Source organism: Gopherus flavomarginatus, chromosome 9 (genome assembly GCF_025201925.1).
Source record: "Gopherus flavomarginatus isolate rGopFla2 chromosome 9, rGopFla2.mat.asm, whole genome shotgun sequence".
Classification (NCBI taxonomy): domain Eukaryota; kingdom Metazoa; phylum Chordata; order Testudines; family Testudinidae; genus Gopherus; species Gopherus flavomarginatus.
The window spans coordinates 54,181,913-54,204,748 of NC_066625.1; the positions used below are offsets into that span (position 1 = coordinate 54,181,913).

Sequence of the window (22,836 nt, forward strand, 5' to 3'; positions counted from 1 at the left end):
TAGATGATCATGATGGTCCTTCTGGCCTTAAAGTCTATGATTCTTATGCCATCATCTGGCTCTGGCCAGTGTTGGAGATAGGATATCAGACTAGATGGACCACTGGTCTGATCCAGTATGGCAATTCCTATGTTCCTGTTTTTAAGTGGCTCACAATTTGAGCAACCCACTCATCTTGCTCCTGCTTTTTCCTGTGTAATATTGTCTCTGGGTTTTGAAGACCAACTGTAACTTCAGATAGCTGAGAGTTTTATACACTGATTATGGCATAGAGAATATATAATACATCAACTCACTGAATTTTGCCATCTTCCACTTGTACTTACTGGCTCTGTTACTCATGCAGTTAAAGCAGCATTGGTTCCTCACAACATCACTGGAAGCTCGAACAAAAATTTTCCTCCATTGGTTTCATGTTAGTGGCTGCTGCCCACCCAATACCATTCACTTCCTCACAGCAATCCCATGTCACTATCTGCTGGGCTTAGTGCTAGCTCTTTTTCTACTGAGTGCACAGCCTGTGTCTGCTACGACTGCAGAAGCAAAAGGTTTAGCCTCGCTCTGCCAAACTGGGTTCCTGCAATACTGAGGTAGGAATTAAGTCCTGAGTTTTATGATTTTTTTAGGGATGTCAGATACTGCAGCTCCCATTCTCAGTGCCCCGTAATGGATCCTGCTTCCAACTCACTCATGCATCCATCCCACAGTAAACAAACAAAAAAAAAAACACTGGGAAAGAGACAGGATCTCCCTCCACCCCATGAGGCAGGCCCCAGTGTCAGTATGTAGGCATCTGTATTCTCATCACCACCTGCATAAGAACTGTGGTCATCATAAAGCATCCACCTATAACAAATATGCCTGTGAAAAGCCATGCTGAGTCTGGAACAATCAACAGTGCCTGGCAATTGCTAGCATGTTAGAGGTGACTTCAGGAATGCATAGGCTTTTACCAGGATTCCTGCATCCCTCAGGATATCCCACTTTACTCTCTAATGCTGATCACCATGGAGTACTCATTTTGTAGCTTCCATCTTTCTGGCTGAGAGGGACTGGATGGGGCTCCTTCTACTACTCTTCAATACCCATCCATTCTAAGGTTCCCTTGACAGCCACTCCCTCTGCCTCCACCACTCGTTAAACATGCTGCCTTGTAGCTCTCACACTGGTCTAAGCAATGGGATTAGGTCTTGCAGTGATAAGGGCTAACCCACTTGCAGGGCAGGGGGAGCTCTAACCCCCTCTAAGTTTCATACCTGAGGTCTGATCACAGCGCACACCCTAGCACTAGACAGAACTTTTAACTGCAACATAGCCTGAGTGTGATACGTGATGGTTCTGTGCTGCTCCCAACTTCTGCTTTTGGGGCAGGGATTTTGTTTATAAACGACGAGGGTGATTAAGATAACAAAAGGTTTGTCATTAAAGTAAATGTAGGATTGTTAGATGATTCTGAAAGCATTGCCAGGCACTCAAGTTAAAAGAAAACAAAAGGTAGGAATAAATGGTGAGAATGGAGAGAGGTAAATAGTGGTGTCACCCAGCTGTCTGTACTGGGATCAATGCTGCTCAACATTCATAAATGATCTGGAAAAACAGGTACACAGTGAGGTGGCAAAATTTGCAGATGATACAAAATTACTCACGATAGTTAAGTCCAAAGCAGATTGCGAAGAATTACAAAGACATCCTACAAAACTGGATGACTGGGCAACAAAATGGCAGATGAAATTCAATGTTGATTGATAAATGCAAAGTAATGCACATGGCAAAATATAATCTCAACTATACATACAAAATGATGGGGTCTAAATTAGCTGTTACCCACCAAGAGAGAGATCGTGGAGTCGTGGACAGTTCTCTGAAAACATCCACTCAATGTGCAGTGGCAATCAAAAAAGCTAACAGAATATTGAGAATCATTAGGAAAAGGATAGATAATACAACAGAAAATATCATATTGCCTCTATATAAATCCATGGCATGCCAACATATTGAATAGTGCATGCCACTGCGGGCAGCCCAGAGCCCTTTAAATCCTGCCCGTGACTTCGGCGGCCAGGCTGGGGCCAGGATTTAAAGGGCTCGGTGCTCCTCGCGGCGGCCGGAGCCCTGGACCCTTTAATTTGCCCCTGAGCCCCGGGGGGCTTCCAGCCACCTCTTCAGTAGGGGCCCCCTGGTTGATTTAAAAGACTTCCGTCTCCCAGCCACAGCCACTGCCCCAAGGCCTTTAAATCTTGAGAGGCACCGCCTCTTCCGCTTGAGACCACGCCCCCCTCAGGACTCCGGCAGAAAATTCTCTGTTACTTTCACTCCTGGCAGCAGAGCACCCAACGCTGCTCCATTGGGTAATTCCCCCTTTAGGAGAAAGAGGGGCTCAAGCCCTACCATTTTCAGGTGGGATGAAAGCCAGCAGGACTAATGGGGACCCTATGGTGCTTCCATGCACCAGGCTGCTGCAGTCTGCCTTCACTGCCAGACGCACCCCCAGGCCCAGCAGGGTAGGGTCCTGCCCTGCTCTCTGCAGGGTTGTTAATTACAGTTGGTCACGTGGTGCTTTCATCACATGAGAGAATCTTTAATTAAAGATTAATCTTTAATTCCTGAGTCTCCCAGGTGACCCTGGACCGTTGGCAACCCTAGTTCTCTGCCGCAGGGAGCATTTCGCGGGCCCGCCCGAGCTGGGGGAGCGGCCCAGGGCCCCTCGGGCTGCGACCGGCGGAGGAGCAGGGATGCGGGCAGGGGAGAGCGATGCCGGCCTGGGATTGGCGGGCTCCCTTTCGTCACACCCACCGCGCGTGCACACAGCGGGCCCCCAGAGCCGGGCGCTCCTGCGCGTGGCCAGAGGGCGGGGCCGAGCCGAGGGTGCAGAGTGGAGGTAGGGGGGCAAGAGCCACTACGGTTTCCTCGTCGTATCACCCTGGTGATGTCAAGCGGGACCCCCGTGACGTCACTGCTTAGGAGGCGGAAAGGCCTCCCGCGTGCATGCGGCCCCCGCCCTCCGCGTAGGACTCAGCTACCTGGGGGCTAGGGCTGCCTGTTAGGGGCTCAGGGCGGGACGAGGAGGTGGGACGCCTCGGCCTGAGGAGAGAACTACATCTCCCACCATGCTCTGCTCGCGGGGCCGCTTCCGGTGCAGGCAGCACTTCCGGCCGTGCGGGGCCGAGCGCAGCCGCAGGGGTGAGCGCAGCGAGGTGTGGAGGTGTCCGCGGTCCCAGCTATTTACCCTGCTATCAGGGATGTGTCTGGCTGAGGGGGGCAGGCCGGAGCGGCAGTGCCCCAGTAACTCGGGGGGCTGGCTGGTGTCGCGCTGCCGCGGTGACAGGAGGGTGTGGGGGAGGGGCATTCGGCGCAACTGCCATGTAAAAGCGGGAGCAGCGACGGGTCCGCTTCCACGGGCGCGCAGCACCCAGCGGAGTGACAGCCCCTCCCCCAACTTCTGCCGTGATCTAGGTGATCTCAAAACAACCGTCCTTAGCGCCTGGGCCACGTGCGCGCCCAACACGCTCTCTGGAGCGGTGCTAGGCGCAGGGCTAAAAGCGGAGCCCTGTGCTTTAATGCTGTTGCCCACTGGTGTTCTACCAGCTTGGGGGTTTCTTCACTGTATACAGATATTTTCTGGTGTCTTTGCTTCGTGGGGTGCAACTTAAACAACTTTTGTTAGTTAACACAGTGTAGTTTTTTGTTTTTGTTTTCAGTAACCCAAACTTAATACAAAGTTTAACTTAGTTTGTTTACAGTGTAATAGGGACAATGTAATAGGAACCAAGTCTTTTATAACACAAGCTATACTTTTGCAATTGTTATATAGACATTTATTTTCATTTGAGGTGCATTACTAATATTTATACTAATATCATGTTTAACCACTAAAATAAATGCTCACAATCTTATGTGAGAAGGTGTGTTGCTTTTTCCCCCCCTGCTGAACGTTCTGTGTTAGCAAAAGAGTTAATAACATAATTTTTACCTAGCTTTTTAGAGGTCGTTTGCTTGTGATACCAATTTCACTCTTGTTAACTGTTTAGAACAGGGGTGGCCAACCTGTGGCTCCAGAGCCACATGCGGCTCTTCAGAAGCTAAGCACCGACTCCGGGCTGGAGCTACAGGCACCAACTTTCCAATGTGCTGGGGGGGGGGGGGGAGGGTTGCTCACTGCTCAGTCCCTGGCCCTGCCTCCACTCCACCGCTTCCCACCACCTCCCCTTAGCCTGTAGTGCCCTTGCTGCTGCTGCTGCTGCTCCTCCCCCTAGAGCCTCCTGCATCTCATGAAACAGCTGATCAGGGGAGGGAGGGAGGTGCAGATCAGCGGGGCTACTGGTGGGTGGGAGGTGCTGGGAGCAGGGGTGGGGGAGCTGATGGTGGGCTGCTGATGTATTACAGTGGAGTCGCATCATAGGCACATTTAACTTACACTATTTTAACTATACGTGCTCGGCAAAACAAAACAAGAAAAAGAAAAATAATTTAAATACTGTACATGTAGTGCAGGCGATTCCGCCTGCCTTTCCACTCAATGAGTGTTTTGACTATATGTGATTTTCGCCTTACGTGCTAGCTTCAGAACCTAACCCCTGCATAAGACACGACTCCCCTGTACTGTGGCTCTTTGGAAACGTACATTGGTAAATTCAGGCTCCTTCTCAGGCTGAGGTTGGCCATCCCTGGTTTAGAAGCACGAACTTTAACAACTACTGCTTCCCATTAACATTACATAACAACAAAAGAAAAGTGTATAAAATTAAACCAAAATAAATGTTAAATACAGGTCCATGCAAATACTTTGAGGGTATTAAACTTTCAGGATGCTTTGTTGTGTTTGGGATCCAAAGGTGGAAACGTGTTGAAATTGTTTGGTTAGCTTTATGGATAAATTGTTATTTTTAAACATTTTTGCTATCACATTCTTATAAGTATATTTAAAAGTGCAAACAAGTTTATAAAAACCCAAACAAGAAATGGACATTTTGTAAATGTTATCTTTGCTTTAATGTTGAGGTTTCCCCTTATATTTTTTCTTTGAATAATAAGTAAAAAAACCTTAAACAAAACTAAACTGTGATTAATAAAAGAGAATTTTTTGTTTGCAATTGCATTATTTGTTGAAACAGAAATATATATGTACATATATTTGTAACTGAAACCTTTTTGAACTTTGCACAAAAAAATTGGTGTTAATAATATTATGATTCTACCCCAACCAGGATCTTAAAATAGTGTGGTACCATGTATACATATATGTTAAAAAAGTATAAAATTGACTTTTGTTGCAACAAAATAAAAAATAGTGTCGCGACACACACAACATACAGCACAGGACAACACACAGGACATACACGACAAACTTAAAATTAAAAACAAATGGCACCAGAATTCTGTTCATAACTATACAAAATAAGACAGACAAAAATAAAAAGGGTTAAACATTTGAATAAACAAGTTATTACCTTATTTAAAACTTTTAACAAAAATTGATAAAAATGTGTTATTTGCCAAATTTATTGTATGTATTTGGTAACAAGGAATTTTGCATTACCTATATTTAACATTATTTTAAAACTCTGCTATATGGAAATAAGAAAAGCCCATATTTCAAATATCAGTGAGTGGTTAGGATTAGAAGCAGAGTGTGCATTTCTGTTGCTTGGCAACCATATCTTCAAGAAAGTTAGGAATAATTCTAGCTGTTGCATTCCTGAAGGGTTAAAATAATTAATGTACTGGATTTATTTCAAGTAAAGTTTTTTACTTTGTTTTCTTTTTGTTTCTTGCTTTGTTCTGTTTTCAATTGCTTTGTCTTTTGGAGGTTTCTGTAAAAAGTATAACTTTTATTACAGAGAAAGATTCGAAGTTAGGAGAGGCAGGGAAAAAGGGTGTGTGTGTGTGTGTGTGTGTGTGTGTCTGCCTGGTATGTAAAAATATTTGAGAAAGAAGGTTATATTTTTAGCTGAGTGCGGAGTGTGGTTCCGTGGGTAAAAGCAGTTGGGAAACCGTGCCTTGGGTTTTTATTCTGGCTCTGAGATGATAGTGGGGGTAATTATCTGCTCTTGTAAAACCTGAATTTATTCCCCTGATGTCTGTTTTTGTCTGCATGCCAAACAGATTGCAGGAGTGCCCTTTTTTTCCTGCAATTAACTGTTTTTGGGCAACTCCATATGTTCATGTTTCAGTTTAGGTGTTAACCTGCTCAATTTTAGTTTGACTTTGAAATTCCTTTTTATTCACTCCCCTGTGATTGAGTCACAGCTTCTGTCTTGTAATATGTTCTGTGAACCATTCCATTTTTTCTTCATATGATTTACCAATTCAGTGAAATTATTGTGTGCTACTTTTTCCATCTGTGCACTTTCTTGTCTCATTTTGACAGGCACCAGTCTAGGTCCTGGTTTAGGTTGTACCAGAACCTGGCTTTTATCATAAGGTAGTGGTTGCACTGCAGTGGACCCTGTTTCATCTTTTAATTTTGCTAGGGCCACCTTTTTCCATTTCTGTCCCCATTCTTCAGGCACAGGGTAGCTACCTGAAGCCTGCTGTTTACCACCAGTATTTATAATGGGACAGCACATGTATTTTTTTATAGGTTCCTTGCAGCTGTTTCCATGTTCTTGTGCTGGTTGTCTCTGGGCTGCTTGCCACCCTGCAAGAGGGGGTGGGAGCATTCCAGGGCTGTGTAGCTTCTTTTGATTCTTTTAACTCTTTAGTTGTTACTGTTTCTTGCCCTGCCAATTTTGTGACTTACAGTTTTAACCATTTAACAGCCATGGTTATAGTTTGCAATATTTTACATTTTAAGGCTACAGTCTCTGCCATAGCCTTAAAGATTACGTTTCGTGTTTCTTCCCCATTATATTTTTTAAACTCTGTGGGGAGTTGCAGGGAGGGGTTAAGGGGGTTCCGTAGCTCATGGTTCTCTGTCATGTTAGATAGCGATTCCTACAGCAGACAGCTCGCTTACTCATCAGATCAGCCATTGGGGTCACCAGTGTCATCACATGCCACTGGTGTGGTGCTCTGCTCTGTTCAATGATGGTAACAGTCGACTGCATGCATGTGTTCCCTTTGTGTGCTGCCCTGGCTCTGCAGATCGCTGACACAGCAGGCCCGAGAGAACCTGCAATGGCCACAGGCTCTGATAAGGTATGAAGGCACCCAGCCAGGTTTATTGCCAAACGAAGAGCAGTTATAGTTTCCACAGACTCTACAGGACATACTACGAATATGTGCCCCCTGAATACTACATTCCTTAGTCATGGTCCCAGGCCTAACATTCCCAGGCCCACTGTAAGGGACTACAGTCAACTGGAAAATAAAATCTGTTCATCGAGGGAATGTGCAGACTAAAGACAGGTGGGGCATGAGTGTATGGATGGCAAAATAAGGTAACCACATAACCCGGTAAGCTAAACACTGTTATCTTTAGTCCATGCATTATGCTTTTCTGGGATGATGGGTAAACATCCACCCCATAAAAAGACAAAAAGTGGGAGAATGTAGTAAGATGAGGTCCTGAAACATAAACCCTTGGTATCAGAAGCCTGGTATGAGGCCTGAGGCCTGAACTAAAGTAATGGTCAAGAGTTTACTAACATAAAACAAAGTTAAGCTGTGAGCCAGAGGCAGACCCTGCTCACAGAAGTTGGCAAGAAGACGACTGCTAATTGCACGTATACACATATCTAAAAGGTATCAAGTACTAATAGGATGAACATGTGCCAGGATGGCACCGGAACATTCTGGTACAAACACATTCCACAGAGATAATGGGGAACAGGCTGACCCATCCTGAAGTCTGGATCAAAAGAATAATATGATGGATAGACTTGTTTGTTCGAACCAACATGTACCAGGAGAGAGGCAGCACCCTAATGCGTAGAGGGATTATACCTCAATGGGTCAGGAGTGATGTTACTTGTTTGTACCTGTGTATAAGAATGCATCCCTGAGTGAATATCTTTGGCCTAGGGGGCAATGGAGAGTCCACCACTGACTGAGCCGGTCCATTGTCAGGGGGCACATATTCGTAGTATGTCTTGTAGAGTCTGTGGGAAACTATTACTGTGCTTCATTTGGCAATAAATCTGGCTGTGTGCCTTCATACCTTATTGGAGTCTGTGGTCATTGGGGGTTCTCTCAGGGCCTGCTGTGTCAGCAATCTGCAGAGCCGGGGCAGCACACAATGGGAACACACGCGTGCAGCTGACTGTTATCATCATTGAACAGAGCAAAGCACCACACCGGTGGCATCTGAAGACATCGATATTGTTGGATTGCATTCTTGTCTGTGGAGATGAGAGAGGCCTAATGGTTACAGAAAGCACAGCCAAGCACATAGATTGGCACATTTACTCTGAAAGTAACATGGCCAGCTGAATGAGGAGTACTTGTGGCACCTTAGAGACTAACAAATTTATTTGAGCATAAGCTTAGCCCACGAAAGCTTATGCTGAAATAAATTTGTTAGTCTCTAAGGTGCTACCAGTACTTTTCATTCTTTTTGTTGATACAGACTAACACGGCTACCACTCTGAAACCTGTCACCATGGCTAACTGAGATGTTGGTCAGATGTTAGAGACACATGGTACTGTAATGTGTCTCTAAAATGCACCTCCATGTGGGAGCTAGGTGCCTAAATAACTTTGAGGATCTGGACAAGGGTTTTATTCCCAGCTCTTCCTGAAGTGGCCTTGTGCAACCTCTCATTTTCCCCATCTGTAAAATGTGAGGAGTTTTGCTTATCTGCCTTCTAAATTAGGGGAATGAGGCCTTGCCCAATAATAAGGGCTGTGAAGAACATGGAATTATCAACACTAATTGATGGAAGAGCCGAGACAAGAACTCATAGACCCTTCTGGCTCTCAGTTTAGCATGCCTTCCCGTAGGCCAAAGGGACAGCAGCTTTTACTGTTGCAGTGTTCTGTTGAGAACTCAAGGTCTGTGAGGCTAGGGAGCAGGCTAAATGCAGATGAAATCTTCAGAGATTTTAGCAGCAAGCCTCTCTAAGCTGTGCTGAGTATATGTAAAACTGTGACCTTATTCTGAAGAACAGGTTTTTATTTATTTATTTATTTATTTATTTGGTTTAAACAGAAATCATCCTGAAGCAAAGACCAAGCATTCCAGCCCAAATGATTGAAGTCTGGCAAGGTTATAAAGACTTGAAAACAGTGGACTAAAGTGGAAAGGATATGGTAACCTTAACTACAGATGTCACTACCAACTCCATGTATAATAGGGGCTTAGTAATTTGAGCATTTGGAAAATAATATATAATTCAAACATTTGGGTTAAATAAACCAAACACATCCAGCAAATCTTGTATATAATTGTAACCAAAGCTTTGTAGTCTTCGCCATTTCCAAACCACATGCATAAAGGGCTTTATCTAGAGTCAATGGAAAGACTCCCATTGACTTCAGTTGACTTTGGATCAGAACCAGAAATCCCTAACATTTTACATTTGGTCTGGGAAGTTGTATATCACGTCCCCCAGCTTCCACCACTAGCTTTATATATTTATTTAAAAACATTACAGACGTGGTGTTTAGTGTGGTATAAATACCTAGATTATCGGTATTCATTTGTTTGAGTGTTATATATGTCTTGAAAATTAAATAACATCCTATGTGACCTACAAGTTTGTTTATACCTTAGTCTTCCCCAAATTAGTTTAGTTAATTAATTGTAGTTAATTCCATATTTCACCTCTCTAGCAATTTTTCAAAAGTATCCCTGTGATTGAGTCCTTTAGATCTTGCTTGCATTTTAATCATTTTACTTTCCAAAGTATTCAATTAAGGCTCTTCCAGCTAATTTCCCAAAGCTCCAGTTAAATAAAGAATCAGAAGAAATAACTAGCTGGAATATCCTACTTTTAATTTTGTTCATTAATCTTTTGAAATGATATTCATTAACCTAATTATGTCATTTTCTTTTGCAAAGTTTAGGACAGGGTTAGGTTGGTGATTTAGAGTTGTTATTTAATAGTCATGTGGGGCTTATGCCAAAAAAACTCAACACTGTTCTGACTGAATAATTTGTGATGGCCTTAATTTCATTTCAATTGAATATAGATAAAACATGATATAAATTATAAGATGTTACAGTGTCCTGAGTTACCTTAGCCAATACATAAGTCGAGTGTCCCTGTCCCCAAGACAAAAGAAACTGAACCTTTTAGCAATATTTTGGAGGGTGGGTTGCCTATATATCCTTGTATTATGAGACAGTATTAACAAAGTTAGGCCCTGATCCTTCAACTGATGATGTGTGGGTGGACCACTGCGATCTGAGCAGATTCCCATTGACTTCAAAGTCATTTTAATATAATGGCCATAATGAAAATTAGTTTTAATTTTCTAATGTGTAATGTGTTAAAGCTTAATGCCAAAGATAAAAACCTGTTATGATGAGTGGTTCATGTGTGATGGCCTTCATTTCTGCGCAAAGGCAACTGCAGGATCAGGGGCTAAATTTGCCCTAGGTGATTTTATTTTTCATTAAATTATAAATAATCTATCAAATATTTTGGAAAAATGTCCTAAGTTCATAGGCAAACAATGGAAAATGTATAAAAATTTCAGGAGCGTATTCATTTTTAGCATATTAGATCTTTCTATAAACACAAATGTTCCCTTTGTTTTTGTGAGTAATTTATTCAAAATACTTGCTACCATATCTTTCTTATTGTTAGAGATCCATTACCCATATGCCCAAATTTATCTGAAGTTCATTTTAAAGAAAGGTGTTTTAAGTAGTCTTTATTATTTAATGGATGTCTCCCAAGTGATTCAGAATCCTGAAAAAGTCATTATTATTACTATATGTATTACAATATTGCCTAGAAGATCCAGCAGAGATCACAGTCCTATTGTGTTAAACATTGTACAAACACTATTGAGAGAGAGGATATGTCTACAGCAGGGGTAGGCAACCTATGGCACACGTGCCAAAGGCGGCACACGAGCTGATTTTCAGTGGCACTCACACTGCCTGGGTCCTGGCCACTGGTCCGGGGGGGCTCTGCATTTTAATTTAATTTTAAATGAAGCTTCTTAAACATTTTAAAAACCTTATTTACTTTACATACAACAATAGTTTAGTTATATATTATAGACTTATAGAAAGAGACCTTCTAAAAACATTAAAATGTATTACTGGCACGCGAAACCTTAAATTAGAGTGAATAAATGAAGACTTGGCACAGCTCTTCTGAAAGGTTGCTGATCCCTGGTCTACAGTATAGTGGCATTGCTATGGCTCTGTGGCTATGACATCATAACCCTGTAATGTAAACGCAACTTATGCTAACAGAACGGGTTTTTTCATCGGTCAAGGAACACCACCTCTTCAAGTGATGGTAGTTATGTTGATGGATGCATTCTTCTGTTGGCTTAGCTGAACCTGTGTGGGGGTTAGGTTGGCATAGTTTCACACTCCTCAGAAATGTGGCTATGTCAACCTAAAATTTTAAATGTAGACCAAGCCAGACAAAGGGTGAGAGAAAGGAAATATTATTCTCCCCATTTTATAAATCAGAAGTACAGGGAGTCTAATTGTCTTTCCCAACATCACACAAGTTGTCTGTTGCAGAACTGGGCATTGACTCAGACCTGAATCTCAGTCTTGTGCCTTAAATGTAAGTTCATACATCAGTTATTTCAGGAAGTGTAGTTGCTTGTGGTAACTCCAATCTGTTTCTGCTGTGATGCACAAGATATTAACACTCTTGGCTGGCATTGGTTCGGCAAGTGACAAGATGTGACTTCTGCTTTTCTGCAAAATTGTGTTCGCTTCATAGCTATTTCATCCTCCACTTTGTTGGTCTGTTTTGCCCACCTATTACATCAGGGGTCCTAATCCCAGACTGGGTTCTTGGTACTCCTGTGAAGCAAATAATGATGATAATAACTGTTGTACGAGAGCCAAGGTGCATACATGTGACTGATGTATTAAAAAACAACATGCATTCATTTCTACTGTTAGAGACTGAAGGTATGCAACTCTACTGAGTCATGTGCCTTTTCTAAATCCTGTACCAATTTGGACAAATGAAGTAGCCTCTTTACATTTATTTCTGTTGACCTTACAGAAAAAGCCTGACAAGTCCTGAACCCAGTAGCGTAGCTAGTGGGGTACAGGAGAAGCAGCCACTTCCCCTCAGCACGCTTTCCAAAAGTGGCGTGCCTTAGTTAGGGGTTACCATGGCGCCAACTCCGCTCTGAAGCTTGGCCTGCCAGCCGGTGCAGTACTCCTGCACACAAGGAAGGGGCTGGTCCCTGTGGTGGGGCAGGGTGGTGCTGGGCACAGGAAGCAGAAAGCGGCGGGGCTGGTTACTGGTACCGGGAGCAGCATGGAGCGGCCATGAGAGGTGGGTGCGGGTGGTCCAGCCTCCCCCCACCCCACCTAGGGCTCCCCTCTCCCGCCGCGAGGCGCGAGCTCCTTCTTGGCAGCACTGCCCACCGTGGGGCTGGGGCTGTCCTGGGGCTCTGCCCTGCACACACCAAGCACCCCTGGGGGCTGCTCCTGCCTCCCCGAGCTGGCCCCATATCCGCTCCCCCGGGCGGGCTGGGGTCTTGCTGCAGCTTGTGCCCCTCTGCCTCCTCTGCGGCGCAGGCAGCCCCAGGGGGTTGAGGCCGTGCCCCCTTCCCCAGCTTCCCCCTCCAGCAGCCCCCACACCGCCCTGCCGGGCCTGTTCAACTCGGCCTCACCGGGTCCTGCCCTGCCTCATGAATCCTGCCCCTACCGTGGGGTGGCCCATCCTGGGGACACTGGGGGAGCCGCAGCAAAGCCCCGCCCAGAGCTGGGGCAGGAGACGAGCCTGGCTCTCAGCCCAGGCTCCGGCATCAGCCTGCAGCGGGGAGCGGAGCCACCCCCCTGCTGGCTCGGCTCAGCCCAGCCCCGCTCTTAAAGGGACATGGACTCCACTGTGGCTCGGCCCAGCCCAGGGCACATCACCTCACCCCCCGCCTGGGGGGCCTGGCGAGGGGGGTGCTCGGCACCATAGCAGTGCAGAGGGGAGGCCAGCGCAGAGTGGATCCCATGAGGGCGGGGGGGGAGGAGGCGGAGCGGCCGGAGGAGGAGCCAAAGGGGGCATGGCCAGAGGAGGAGCCATGAGAGGATGCCTTTTTTGTGTTTGCTCCCTCCGCTCTTAGAACCCGGCTATGCCACTGTCTGAACCATGAATCTAGGCTGTCTATTTTCAAGTCGCAAAGAGTCCTGTGGCATCTTGTAGACTAACAGACGTATTGGGACATGAGCTTTCGTGGGTGAATCCCCACTTTGTATTTTCAAGTCTTTTAGCAAAAACATATTGTAATTTAATGGTGAAAATTCTTCACGGTACTGAGTATACTGACCCCAAGCTGTGGGTAGCACAGACTACTCATGTACTTAAAGTTAAGCAAGTGGTTAAGGGCTTTTCTGGATCAGGGTTAGATTGCTCATCACTTCGCAGAATCGAGCCTAAAACTGGGTGACCTGATTTAGGATCTACTAGGATCCTTCCACTTTTTAGTAATGCAGATAATTTTGCTTCCCTTAATAACACTGGAAGGGATCCCTTCCATTGTGCCTCTCTGTTAATTGACAATAAAATGGGATTACTCTAAAAATTTTGAAATGTTACCTCAAGACCACCTGTTTTACCTCCTGGTATCTGTAAGTACTTTTGCTAGCTCACTTTCACCAATTGGGCTATTCCGGATGTGGAAAGGATCCCATTTACTTCAATGAGAGATGTATCAGAGTTCCCAACTCTGAGGATTTGCATGTTGCAAAGGTACCCCACTGGTGGGTGTGTGTTACATGTTTCCCTCCATGCCCAGTCCACAGAGCATGTGAGTCTGTTACATCCTCAAACTACAGAACCTGACTCTTTAGCTCATGCTGTAGCAACATATCCATTTAGCTCTGGATCAATTTCTGGTGTCATCCAAAATGGCAGCCATCGTTCATATAACCCTTGATCACAAGCAGTCCCTTCTGGTGAAAGCACATTAAGTGCTTTGAGCCATAATACCTAATATTTTTTAAATTAAGTTAATTTCACAGTTAACCCTGATGTGATCTTTAGAATAATAGGTAACTGCTGAGGAGCAGAATGTTATGGTGACCCTCCCACCTTATTAGTGAAAGAAGTGTAACACTTCTTCGGTCAGTTTATATTGTTCTGAACTGAAGTGTGTTTTGAGGCCACTTACTGATATTCTGTATAGGGAGGCAAATCAATAATTTCTCTGCGTGTCTATCATTGGATAAATCCAGCTCAGAGTTTGAAGACTGTTTCTCCTTGTTTGTAGATTTGATTGTCGCCAAGGTGCATAATGGAGCCCTTAACCCTTTCAGAGCCACAGCCTTCCCCACAAAACAGCTTGCCCACACCACAAAAGACGTACCATGTGCTGGTGGGTGTTACTGGAAGTGTGGCTGCCCTGAAGTTGCCTGTTCTTGTCTCAGAATTGCTGGAGATTCCTGGGGTGAGTAACTTATGCTCCAGTGAGTTAGAAGAGAAACTGTAAATATGATATCTTCATGTTTCCTTTTTATCCTCTCTTAGTGGAGATCAGATTGGGTCAGATAGAATTTTAAAGCTGATTCTAGATGCTGGTCCTGGGGTCTGAAAATCAGGCTGAGCATTTTTCTATCTCTTTCCCCATGATCAGTAATAACTCATAAATTCTCACAGTAAGAGTTTACCTAACTGTTTTGTTGATATCACGCAATACATGATGGAAACCAGCTTTGTCTCTCATCATTATGTGGGCTTTATAGGGCTCACCGGTGTAAAAACATAAATGTCAGTAAAGTCACCAAACCTGAATTTACAAGATACATATAGTAAAAAGTGCCATATGCTCTTTGAAACTCCAAATTTGTAGTTCAGATCATGCAATATAAGTAGTCTCAGTAGTTGAGACATAAAACTTATAAGTTGGATGCTAGTGTAAAACGGAAGAGGACAAACTATAAAAATATAGGAGTACTTGTGGCACCTTTTAGACTAACAAATTTATTTGAGCATAAGCTTTCGTGGGCTACAGCCCACTTCTTCAGATGCATAGAATGGAACACACAGACAGGAGATATTTATACATACAGAGAACATGGCATGGCTACTTCCACCTTTTCAACCCTAAGAGGCCAATCAACTGAGATGAGCTATCATCAGCAGGAGAAAAAAAACGTTTGAAGTGATAATCGAGATGACCCATAGAAGGTGTGAGGAGAACTTAACGTGGGGAAATAGATTCAATTAGTGTAATGACCCAACCATTCTCAGTCTCAGTTCAAACCTAAGTAAATTGTATCTAATTTGCATATTAATTTAAGTTCAGCGGTCTCTCTTTGGCATCTGTTTTTGAAGTTTTTTTATTACAAAATTGCCACCTTCAAGTCTGTCACTGAGTGGTTAGAGAGGTTGAAGTGTTCTCCAACTGATTTTTGAATGTTATGATTCCTGATGTCAGATTTGTGTCCATTTATTCTTTTGCATAGAGATTGGCTAAACCAGACAATGTAGATGGCAGAGGGGCATTGCTGGAACATGATGGCATATATCACGTTGGTAGATATGCAGGTGAACGAGCCCCTGATGGCGTGGTTGATGTGATTAGGTCCTATGATGGTGTCACTTGAATAGATACGTGGACAGAGTTGGCATCGGGCTTTGTTGCAAGGATAGGTTCCTGGGTTAGTGTTTCTGTTGTATGGTGTGCGGTTGCTGGTGAGTATTTGCTTCAGGTTGGGAGGCTGTCTATAAGCGAGGACTGGCCTGTCTCCCAAGATCTGTGAGAGTGAGGGATCATCTTTCAGGATAGACTGCAGATCTTTGATGATGTGCTGGAGAGGTTTTAGTTGGGGGCTGAAGGTGATGGCTAGTGGCATTCTGTTATTTTCTTTGTTGGGCCTGTCCTGTAGTAGGTGACTTCTGGGTACTCTTCTGGCTCTGTCAATCTGTTTTTTCACTTCAGAGGTGGGTATTGTAGTTTTAAGAATGTTTGATAGAGATATTGTATGTGTTTATCTCTGTCTGAGGGATTGGAGCAAATGTGGTTGTATCTTAGAGCTTGGTTGTAGACATTGGATCGTGTGGTGTGTCCTGGATGGAAGCTGGAGGCATGTACGTAAGTGTAACAGTCAGTGGGTTTCCGGTATAGAGTGGTGGTTATTAGCACAGTAGTGTCTAGGAAATGGACTGCTTGTGTGGATTGGTCTAGGCTGAGGTTGATGGTGGGATGGAAATTGTTAAAATCATGGACTGTAGCCCACGAAAGCTTATGCTCAAATAAATTTGTTAGTCTCTAAGGTGCCACAAGTACTCCTGTTTTTTTGCGGATACAGACTAACACGGCTGCTACTGTGAAACCTATAAAAATATAGAAGCATCTGTATGCACATTTTAAAAAAAAATTATTTCCTAGAGCAAGGGTAGGCAACCTATGGCACGTGTGCCAAAGGTGGCACATGAGCTGATTTTCAGTGGCACTCACAGTGCCGAGGTCCTAGCCACTGGTTGGGGGGGCTCTGCATTTTAATTTAATTTTAAATGAAGCTTCTTAAACATTTTAAAAACCTTATTTAATTTTACATACAACAATAGTTTAGTTATATATTATAGACTTATAGAAAGAGACCTTCTAAAAATGTTAAAATGTATGACTGGCACGCGAAACCTTAAATTAAAGTGAATAAATGAAGACTCGGCACACCACTTCTGAAAGGTTGCTGACCCCTGTCCTAGAGTAACCAATTTGTCCAGGAGATGGCAGTATTAGTCAGGAGTAAATAGACTTACTTTCCCAAAACAAAGGGAACTATAATAGCTTTTGCTTTAAAGTAAAAGGAAAATTCAGAATGCTCTCACATTTTGGAACCAACCCAATTATCGTGGCTCATTGAAAAGAGAGAGAGAATTTGTGGCACCACCTTTCGTAAACCTAGGCCAAATACATAATGCATTTATATTGCTTGGGTTGCTAGATGGCCTGGTTTAATACCCTTTGGATGAGTCATATATTTGGGATTCCTTCACTCCAGAGCTCAAGGTACCCCATGAGATTTGGACACAGGAGATGATATTTTGGAAATGTAATTGTGAAACTGATTGGTGGTGGCAGTAGCAAATCTGGAAAGGCTGTTGAAGGTACACAGAGCTGTCAGGGTAGCAGTGCTGTATCTTGTCAGCTGTTGGAAAGAAAGTTCAGCTGGCATGTGGGGGGGGGGGGGCGGAAGGGGAGGCTTAGTTAAGCTTTTCAGTTCCAGTAACTGAAAGAGGCTTAAGGTTCCAGACCAGATTGGGAGGGGGATAGGGATGGGAATGGACAGCAGAAAGTGATGCAGAGACAGGAAGAGGTCATGTCAGAACCTCAGGTCATGTGTTGCTATGTGTATGAAATGTATGTTATGCAGGGATTGTCCATTTCCCCCAGCCGTCATCCCCAGCTTTCTAGTTTTCCATCTTTGCAACAGGAGATGCCTGAATCATAGAGCCCGCAGCATACTCTCTCTCTCCCCTCACCCCCATCCTGTACTGGTATCTGAAGGACCTCCCTCCACTCTGTAGGTGACAGGAAGAGAGAAAACTACCCATTCTGCAGGAGTCTAGATCAAAGCACATCCCTTCTCTGTGAATATTTTGATCATAAACAAACTTTGCAGCAAGCTAGATCCAAATTTGATAGCAAGTCTCCTGGATTCTGTGATACTCCTGTGCAGGAGTCTGCAGATTTTGTGACAGCTTCATTTAAATTAAAAAAAAAAAAAGTTTTCACTAAATGAAATATAAAGATTCCATTCAATCTAGGAGCCCTGGTTATTTATTTTGGCAATAAATTCAATTGATCTTCTACTGTCTGTACAATTTCAGGGCCTGAGCCAAAGCCAAATAAAGGCAATGGGAGTCTTTCCAGTTACTTTAAATCAGGCCCTCAGTTTTAACTTGCTGCAGATTTTTGTGCTGACAACAGAGAACTGTCTTACAAAAGTTCTCAGAGGAACTTGGGTAGAAAACAGCTGAAGTTTTTGGATCATTAGGAGATGTGCTGAGAGGTTTAGGGTTGTAGGATAAGCATGTTAGATAGAAGTTTCTGCTAAAATGATCAGCAGTGAAATAGTTGACAATTTAAATATCAATGTTGTAATCATTAGGTTTCAGAATCAACCACTCATTGAGATGAATGAGGTAGTTAATACATCTCGTAGCCATCAGGTTAGACTCTCTGCAGACTCAGGAAGTTAACAGTGTGTCAGTTAACTTTTTAAAGGTTTTCTTCATAACCATGGCTGTTGAAGCAGAAAAAAGTCTTGTTTTATCCAGGCCAGTGGAAAATTCTGATGGTCACTTATGTATTTGCTCAGGGTTACTAATATAAGTGAAATCACTGCTTTCTTGACTCTTTAAAATGGTACTCACGTAAATGTGGGCAAAAATCAGGCTGGCAGAGCATTGGCTAGTGATCTCTGTGTGGAGACAGCAAAGCAGGAGATCCAAGCTTAGCCCTGGATGAAGTCTGGCACTCCACTAGTCTCTCCTCATGTAAAACACACAACTTGTGACTCTAGCACACTTCTTTGACAGGTGACGTGTACATCAGCTTGTCTCAGCAGTTAAACAGAGGAGTCACATGCTCATTTTCTGTTTTAGCTATTATAGAGGCAAACGGGGGCTGTTACTGGTATATAGAAAGGAAAGAATACTGATCTCTTTCCAACTTAGGTGGAGGGACATGAAAGTCCCACTAAGGGTATGTCTGCACTATGGGATTACTCTGATTTTACAGAAATCGATTTTTGGAAACAGATTGTATAAAGTCAAGTGCGGCCACACTAAGCACATTAATTCGGCGGTGTGTGTCCATAGTACCGAGGCTAGTATCGACTTCTGGAGCGTTGCACTGTGGGTAGCTATTCCATAGCTATCCCATAGTTCCTGCAGTCTCCCCCGCACATTGGAATTCTAGGTTGAGCTCCCAATGCCTGATGGGGCGAAAAACATTGTCGCAGATGGTTCTGGATACACGTCGTCAGGCCCCCCTCCCTCTGTGAAAGCAACGGCAGACAACTGTTTCACGCCTTTTTTCCTGGGTTACCTGTGCGGATGCCATACCACGGCAAGCATGGAGTCCACTCAGCTCAACGCAGCAGCCATGAACATTGTAAACACCTCGTGCATGATTGTGCAGTTTATGCTGAACCAGAACCTGCAAAACCAGGTGAGGAGGAGGCAGTAGCGCAGCGACGAGAGTGATGAGGACATGGACACAGAATTCTCTCAAACCGAAGGCCTGGCACTTTGGAGATCATGCTGTTAATGGGGCAGGTTCATGCCGTGGAACGCCAATTCTGGGCCTGGGAAACAAACACAGACTGGTGGGACCGCATAGTGTTGCACGTGTGGGACGATTCCAAGTGGCTGCAAAACTTTCATATGCATAGGGCCACTTTCATGGAACACTGTGACTTGCTTTCCCCTGCCCTGAAGTGCAAAGACACCACAATGAGAGCAGCCCTCGCAATTGAGAAGCAAGTGGCGATAGCCCTGTGGAAGCTTGCAACGCCAGACAGCTACCAGTCAGTCGGGAATCAATTTGGAGTGGGCAAATCTACTGTGGGGGCTGCTGTGATGCAAGTAGCCAAAGCAATCACTGAGCTGCTGCTACCAAAAGTAGTGATTCTGGAGCCTGTGCAGGTCATATTGGATGGCTTTGCTGCAGTGGGCTTCCCTAACTGTGGTGGGGCAATAGATGGAACCCATATCCCTATCTTGGCACCGAAGCACCAGGGCAACCAGTACATAAACCGCAAGGGATACTTTTCAGTGGTGCTGCAAGCACTGGTGGATCACAAGGGACGTTTCACCAACATCAACATGGGATGGCCAGGAAGGGTTCATGATGCTTGTGTCTTCAGGAACATTAATCTGTTTAAACGGCTGCAGGAAGGGATTTACTTCCCAGACCATAAAATAACCATTGGGGATGTTGAAAAGCGTATAGTTATCCTCGAGGACCCAGCCTACCCCTTAGTGCCATGGTTCATGAAGCCGTACACAGGCAGCCTGGACAGTAGTCAGGAGCTGTTCAACTATAGGCTGTGCAAGTGCAGAAGGGTGGCAGAATGTGCATTTGGATGTTTAAAGGTTCGCTGGCACACTTTACTAACTCGCTCAGACCTCAGCCAAACCAGTATTCCTATTGTTATTGCTGCTTGCTGTGTGCTCCACAATCTCTGTGAGAGTAAAGGAGAGACCTTTATGGGAGGTTGAGGCAAATCGTTTGGCTGCTGATTACGTGCAGCCAGACACCAGGGTGATTAGAAGAGCACACCAGGAAGCGCTGTGCATCAGAGAAGCTTTGAAAACCAGTTTCATGACTGGCCAGGCTACAGTGTGAGAGTTCTGTTTGTTTCTCCTTAATTAAAACCTGCCCCCTTGATTGACTCATTCTCTGTAAGCCACCCACCCTCCCCCCTTCGATCACAGCTTGCTTTCAAAGGAAATAAAGTCAATATCATTTCAAAACCATGCATTCTTTATTAATTGATTATAAAAATAGGGAGAGAACTGACAAGGTAGCCCCCGTGGGGTAGGGGAGGAGGGAAGGAAGGAAAAGGCCTCTTCAAAACTTGCTGAATGACAGCCTTTTACTTGGGCTGTCCGCTGGGGTGGAGTGGCAGGGTGCATGGTTCCTCCCTCCCGTGTTATTGGGCATCTGGGTGAGGAGGCTATGGAACATAGGGAGGAGGAAGGGCTGTTATACAGAGGCTGCAGCGGCACTCTGTGATCCTGCTGCTGTTCCTGAAGCTCCACCAGATGCCAGAGCATGTCCATTTAATCCCGCAGTAGCTGCAGCGTTGCATCCTGCCTCCTCTGATCTTCCTTCTGCCACCTCTCATCTCGAGCGTTTGTCGCTTCCACTTCTGTCCTCGCGTTCATCCCTCCTGTCCTCGCATTCGTTGGCCGCTTTCCTGTACTGTGATACTGTGTCCTTCCACTCATTCAAATGAGCTCTTTTACTGTGGGTCAATTGCATGATTTCAGAGAATATTTAATCTCGCGTGCGTTTTTTTCGCCGCCTTATCTGAGATAGCCTTCGGGACGAAGGAGGGAGGCTTGAAAAATTTGCCGCTGCGGGAGGGGAAAAACGAGAGAGAAATATTTTAAAAGGTACGTTTTGCAGAACAATGTGTGTACTCTTTCACGGTGAACAACACTATTCACATTACACAGCACGTGTGATTTTGGTACGAGGTTGCATTTTGCATCTTAATATTGGGTGCCTGCGGCTTTGGTGTTAGAGATCACAGCCCCAGGGCCAGGCAACAGAATTCAGCTTGCATGTGGCCATGGTAAGCTATTGTCTTTTAGCTTCTGCAACCTTCATAAAAGCAGCGCCCTCCTTTTCCATACCTACGGTTTTCGTGTTAGCGTGCAGCAGCAGAAACCAAACTAACCCCGCCCCTCTTCCAATTCTCTGGGATGATTACTTTACCCCTCCCCCCACTGCAAGGCTGGTATCAGGGAAGATCCCTGCTAGCCAAACCCAAACAGCTCAGCGCCAATGCCCCCCCTCACCCCCGGCTAGCTGCAGGGACGGATTTCTTTTCAGCCACAGGCAAACAGCCCCATAGGAACAGTCACCTCTGTCCCCTTAATTAAAATTCCCGTATTTCAACTAGGTTACCATGAACGATATCACTCTCCTGAGGATAACACAGAGAGATAAAGAATGGATGTTGCTTGAATGCCAGCAAACACCGGGACTATACGCTGCCATGCTTTGTCATGCAGTGCTACCAGATTACTTGCTACTAGCGTGGCGTGGTAAAGTGTCCTACTGTGGAGGACGGAATAAGGCTGTACTGCCCTGAAACCTTCTGCTAAAGCTTTTGGAGTAACCTCCAGGAGAGCTTCATGGAGATGTCCCTGGAGGATTTCTGCTCCATCCGCAGACACGTTAACAGACATTTCCAGTAGCTGTACTGGCTGCGAATGCATATCAAGTCCTCAGGGCAAATTAATCATTAAAAAAGTTTGCTTTTAAACCCTATGTAATATTTACAAAGGTACACGCACCAGAGGTCCCTTCCATGGCTTCATGGTCCAGGATGCCGCCTTGGAAGGGTTGGGAGGCTACTTGAGTCAGGCTGAGAAAAAGATCCTGGCTGTTGGGGAGAACGGTGTGCTGTATGCTCTCCACAAGCTCGTTGTCCTCATCTTCCCCATCTGCGAAATCCTCAGGCATGGCTGAGAGTACCCCCTCCTTGGAATCCAGGGACAGGGGTGAGGTAGTGGTGGTGGCTCCCCCCCCCCCAGAATTACATGCAGCTCAACTTAGAAGCGGCATGTCTGCGGCTCTGCACTGGACCGTCCATTTGCTTCTTTGGTTTTCTGGTATGCTTGCCTGAGCTCCTTAACTTTCATGCGACACTGTAGTCCCTATGGTGTCCTCTCTCCAACATGCCCTTGGAGACTTTTTCAAATGTTTTGGCATTACATTTTTTGGAACGTAGTTCTGCTAGCATGGAATCCTCTCCCCATACAGCGATCAGATCAAGTATCTCCCGTACAATCCATGCTGTAGCTTTTTCGATTCTCGGACTGCACGGTTACCTGTGCTGGTGAGCTCTTCATGTTCACCTGTGCTGGTCAGCTCTCCGCCCTGGGCAAACAGGAAATGAAATTCAAAAGGTTGCGGGGCTTTTCCTGTCTACCTGGCCAGTGCATCCGAGTTCAGATTGCTGTCCAGAGCGGTCACAATGGTGCACTGTGGGATACCGCCTGGAGGCCAATGCCGTTGAATTGCTTCCACGCTAACCCTAATTTGAACTGGCAGTGTCGA

General features: G+C 44.9%; 1 protein-coding gene across 15 annotated transcripts in view; it reads left to right on the forward strand.

The window, feature by feature from the left end:
* The first annotated feature begins 2,773 nt into the window (after positions 1–2,773).
* PPCDC (phosphopantothenoylcysteine decarboxylase) overlaps positions 2,774–22,836 on the forward strand; it is a 96,267-nt gene continuing 76,204 nt past the window's right edge. The window contains exons 1-3 of one of the 15 annotated variants that reach the window (XM_050968796.1): positions 2,857–2,878; positions 9,089–9,189; positions 14,299–14,475. In XM_050968796.1, the coding sequence (XP_050824753.1) occupies positions 14,323–14,475 (153 nt within the window). In that variant the 5' untranslated portion in view covers positions 2,857–2,878; positions 9,089–9,189; positions 14,299–14,322. Of the gene's footprint in view, positions 2,879–3,097; positions 3,181–9,088; positions 9,190–10,924; positions 12,369–14,298; positions 14,476–22,836 lie in introns of those variants that run through there. The other 14 variants (XM_050968805.1, XM_050968806.1, XM_050968807.1 and 11 more) reach the window with 14 other exon arrangements.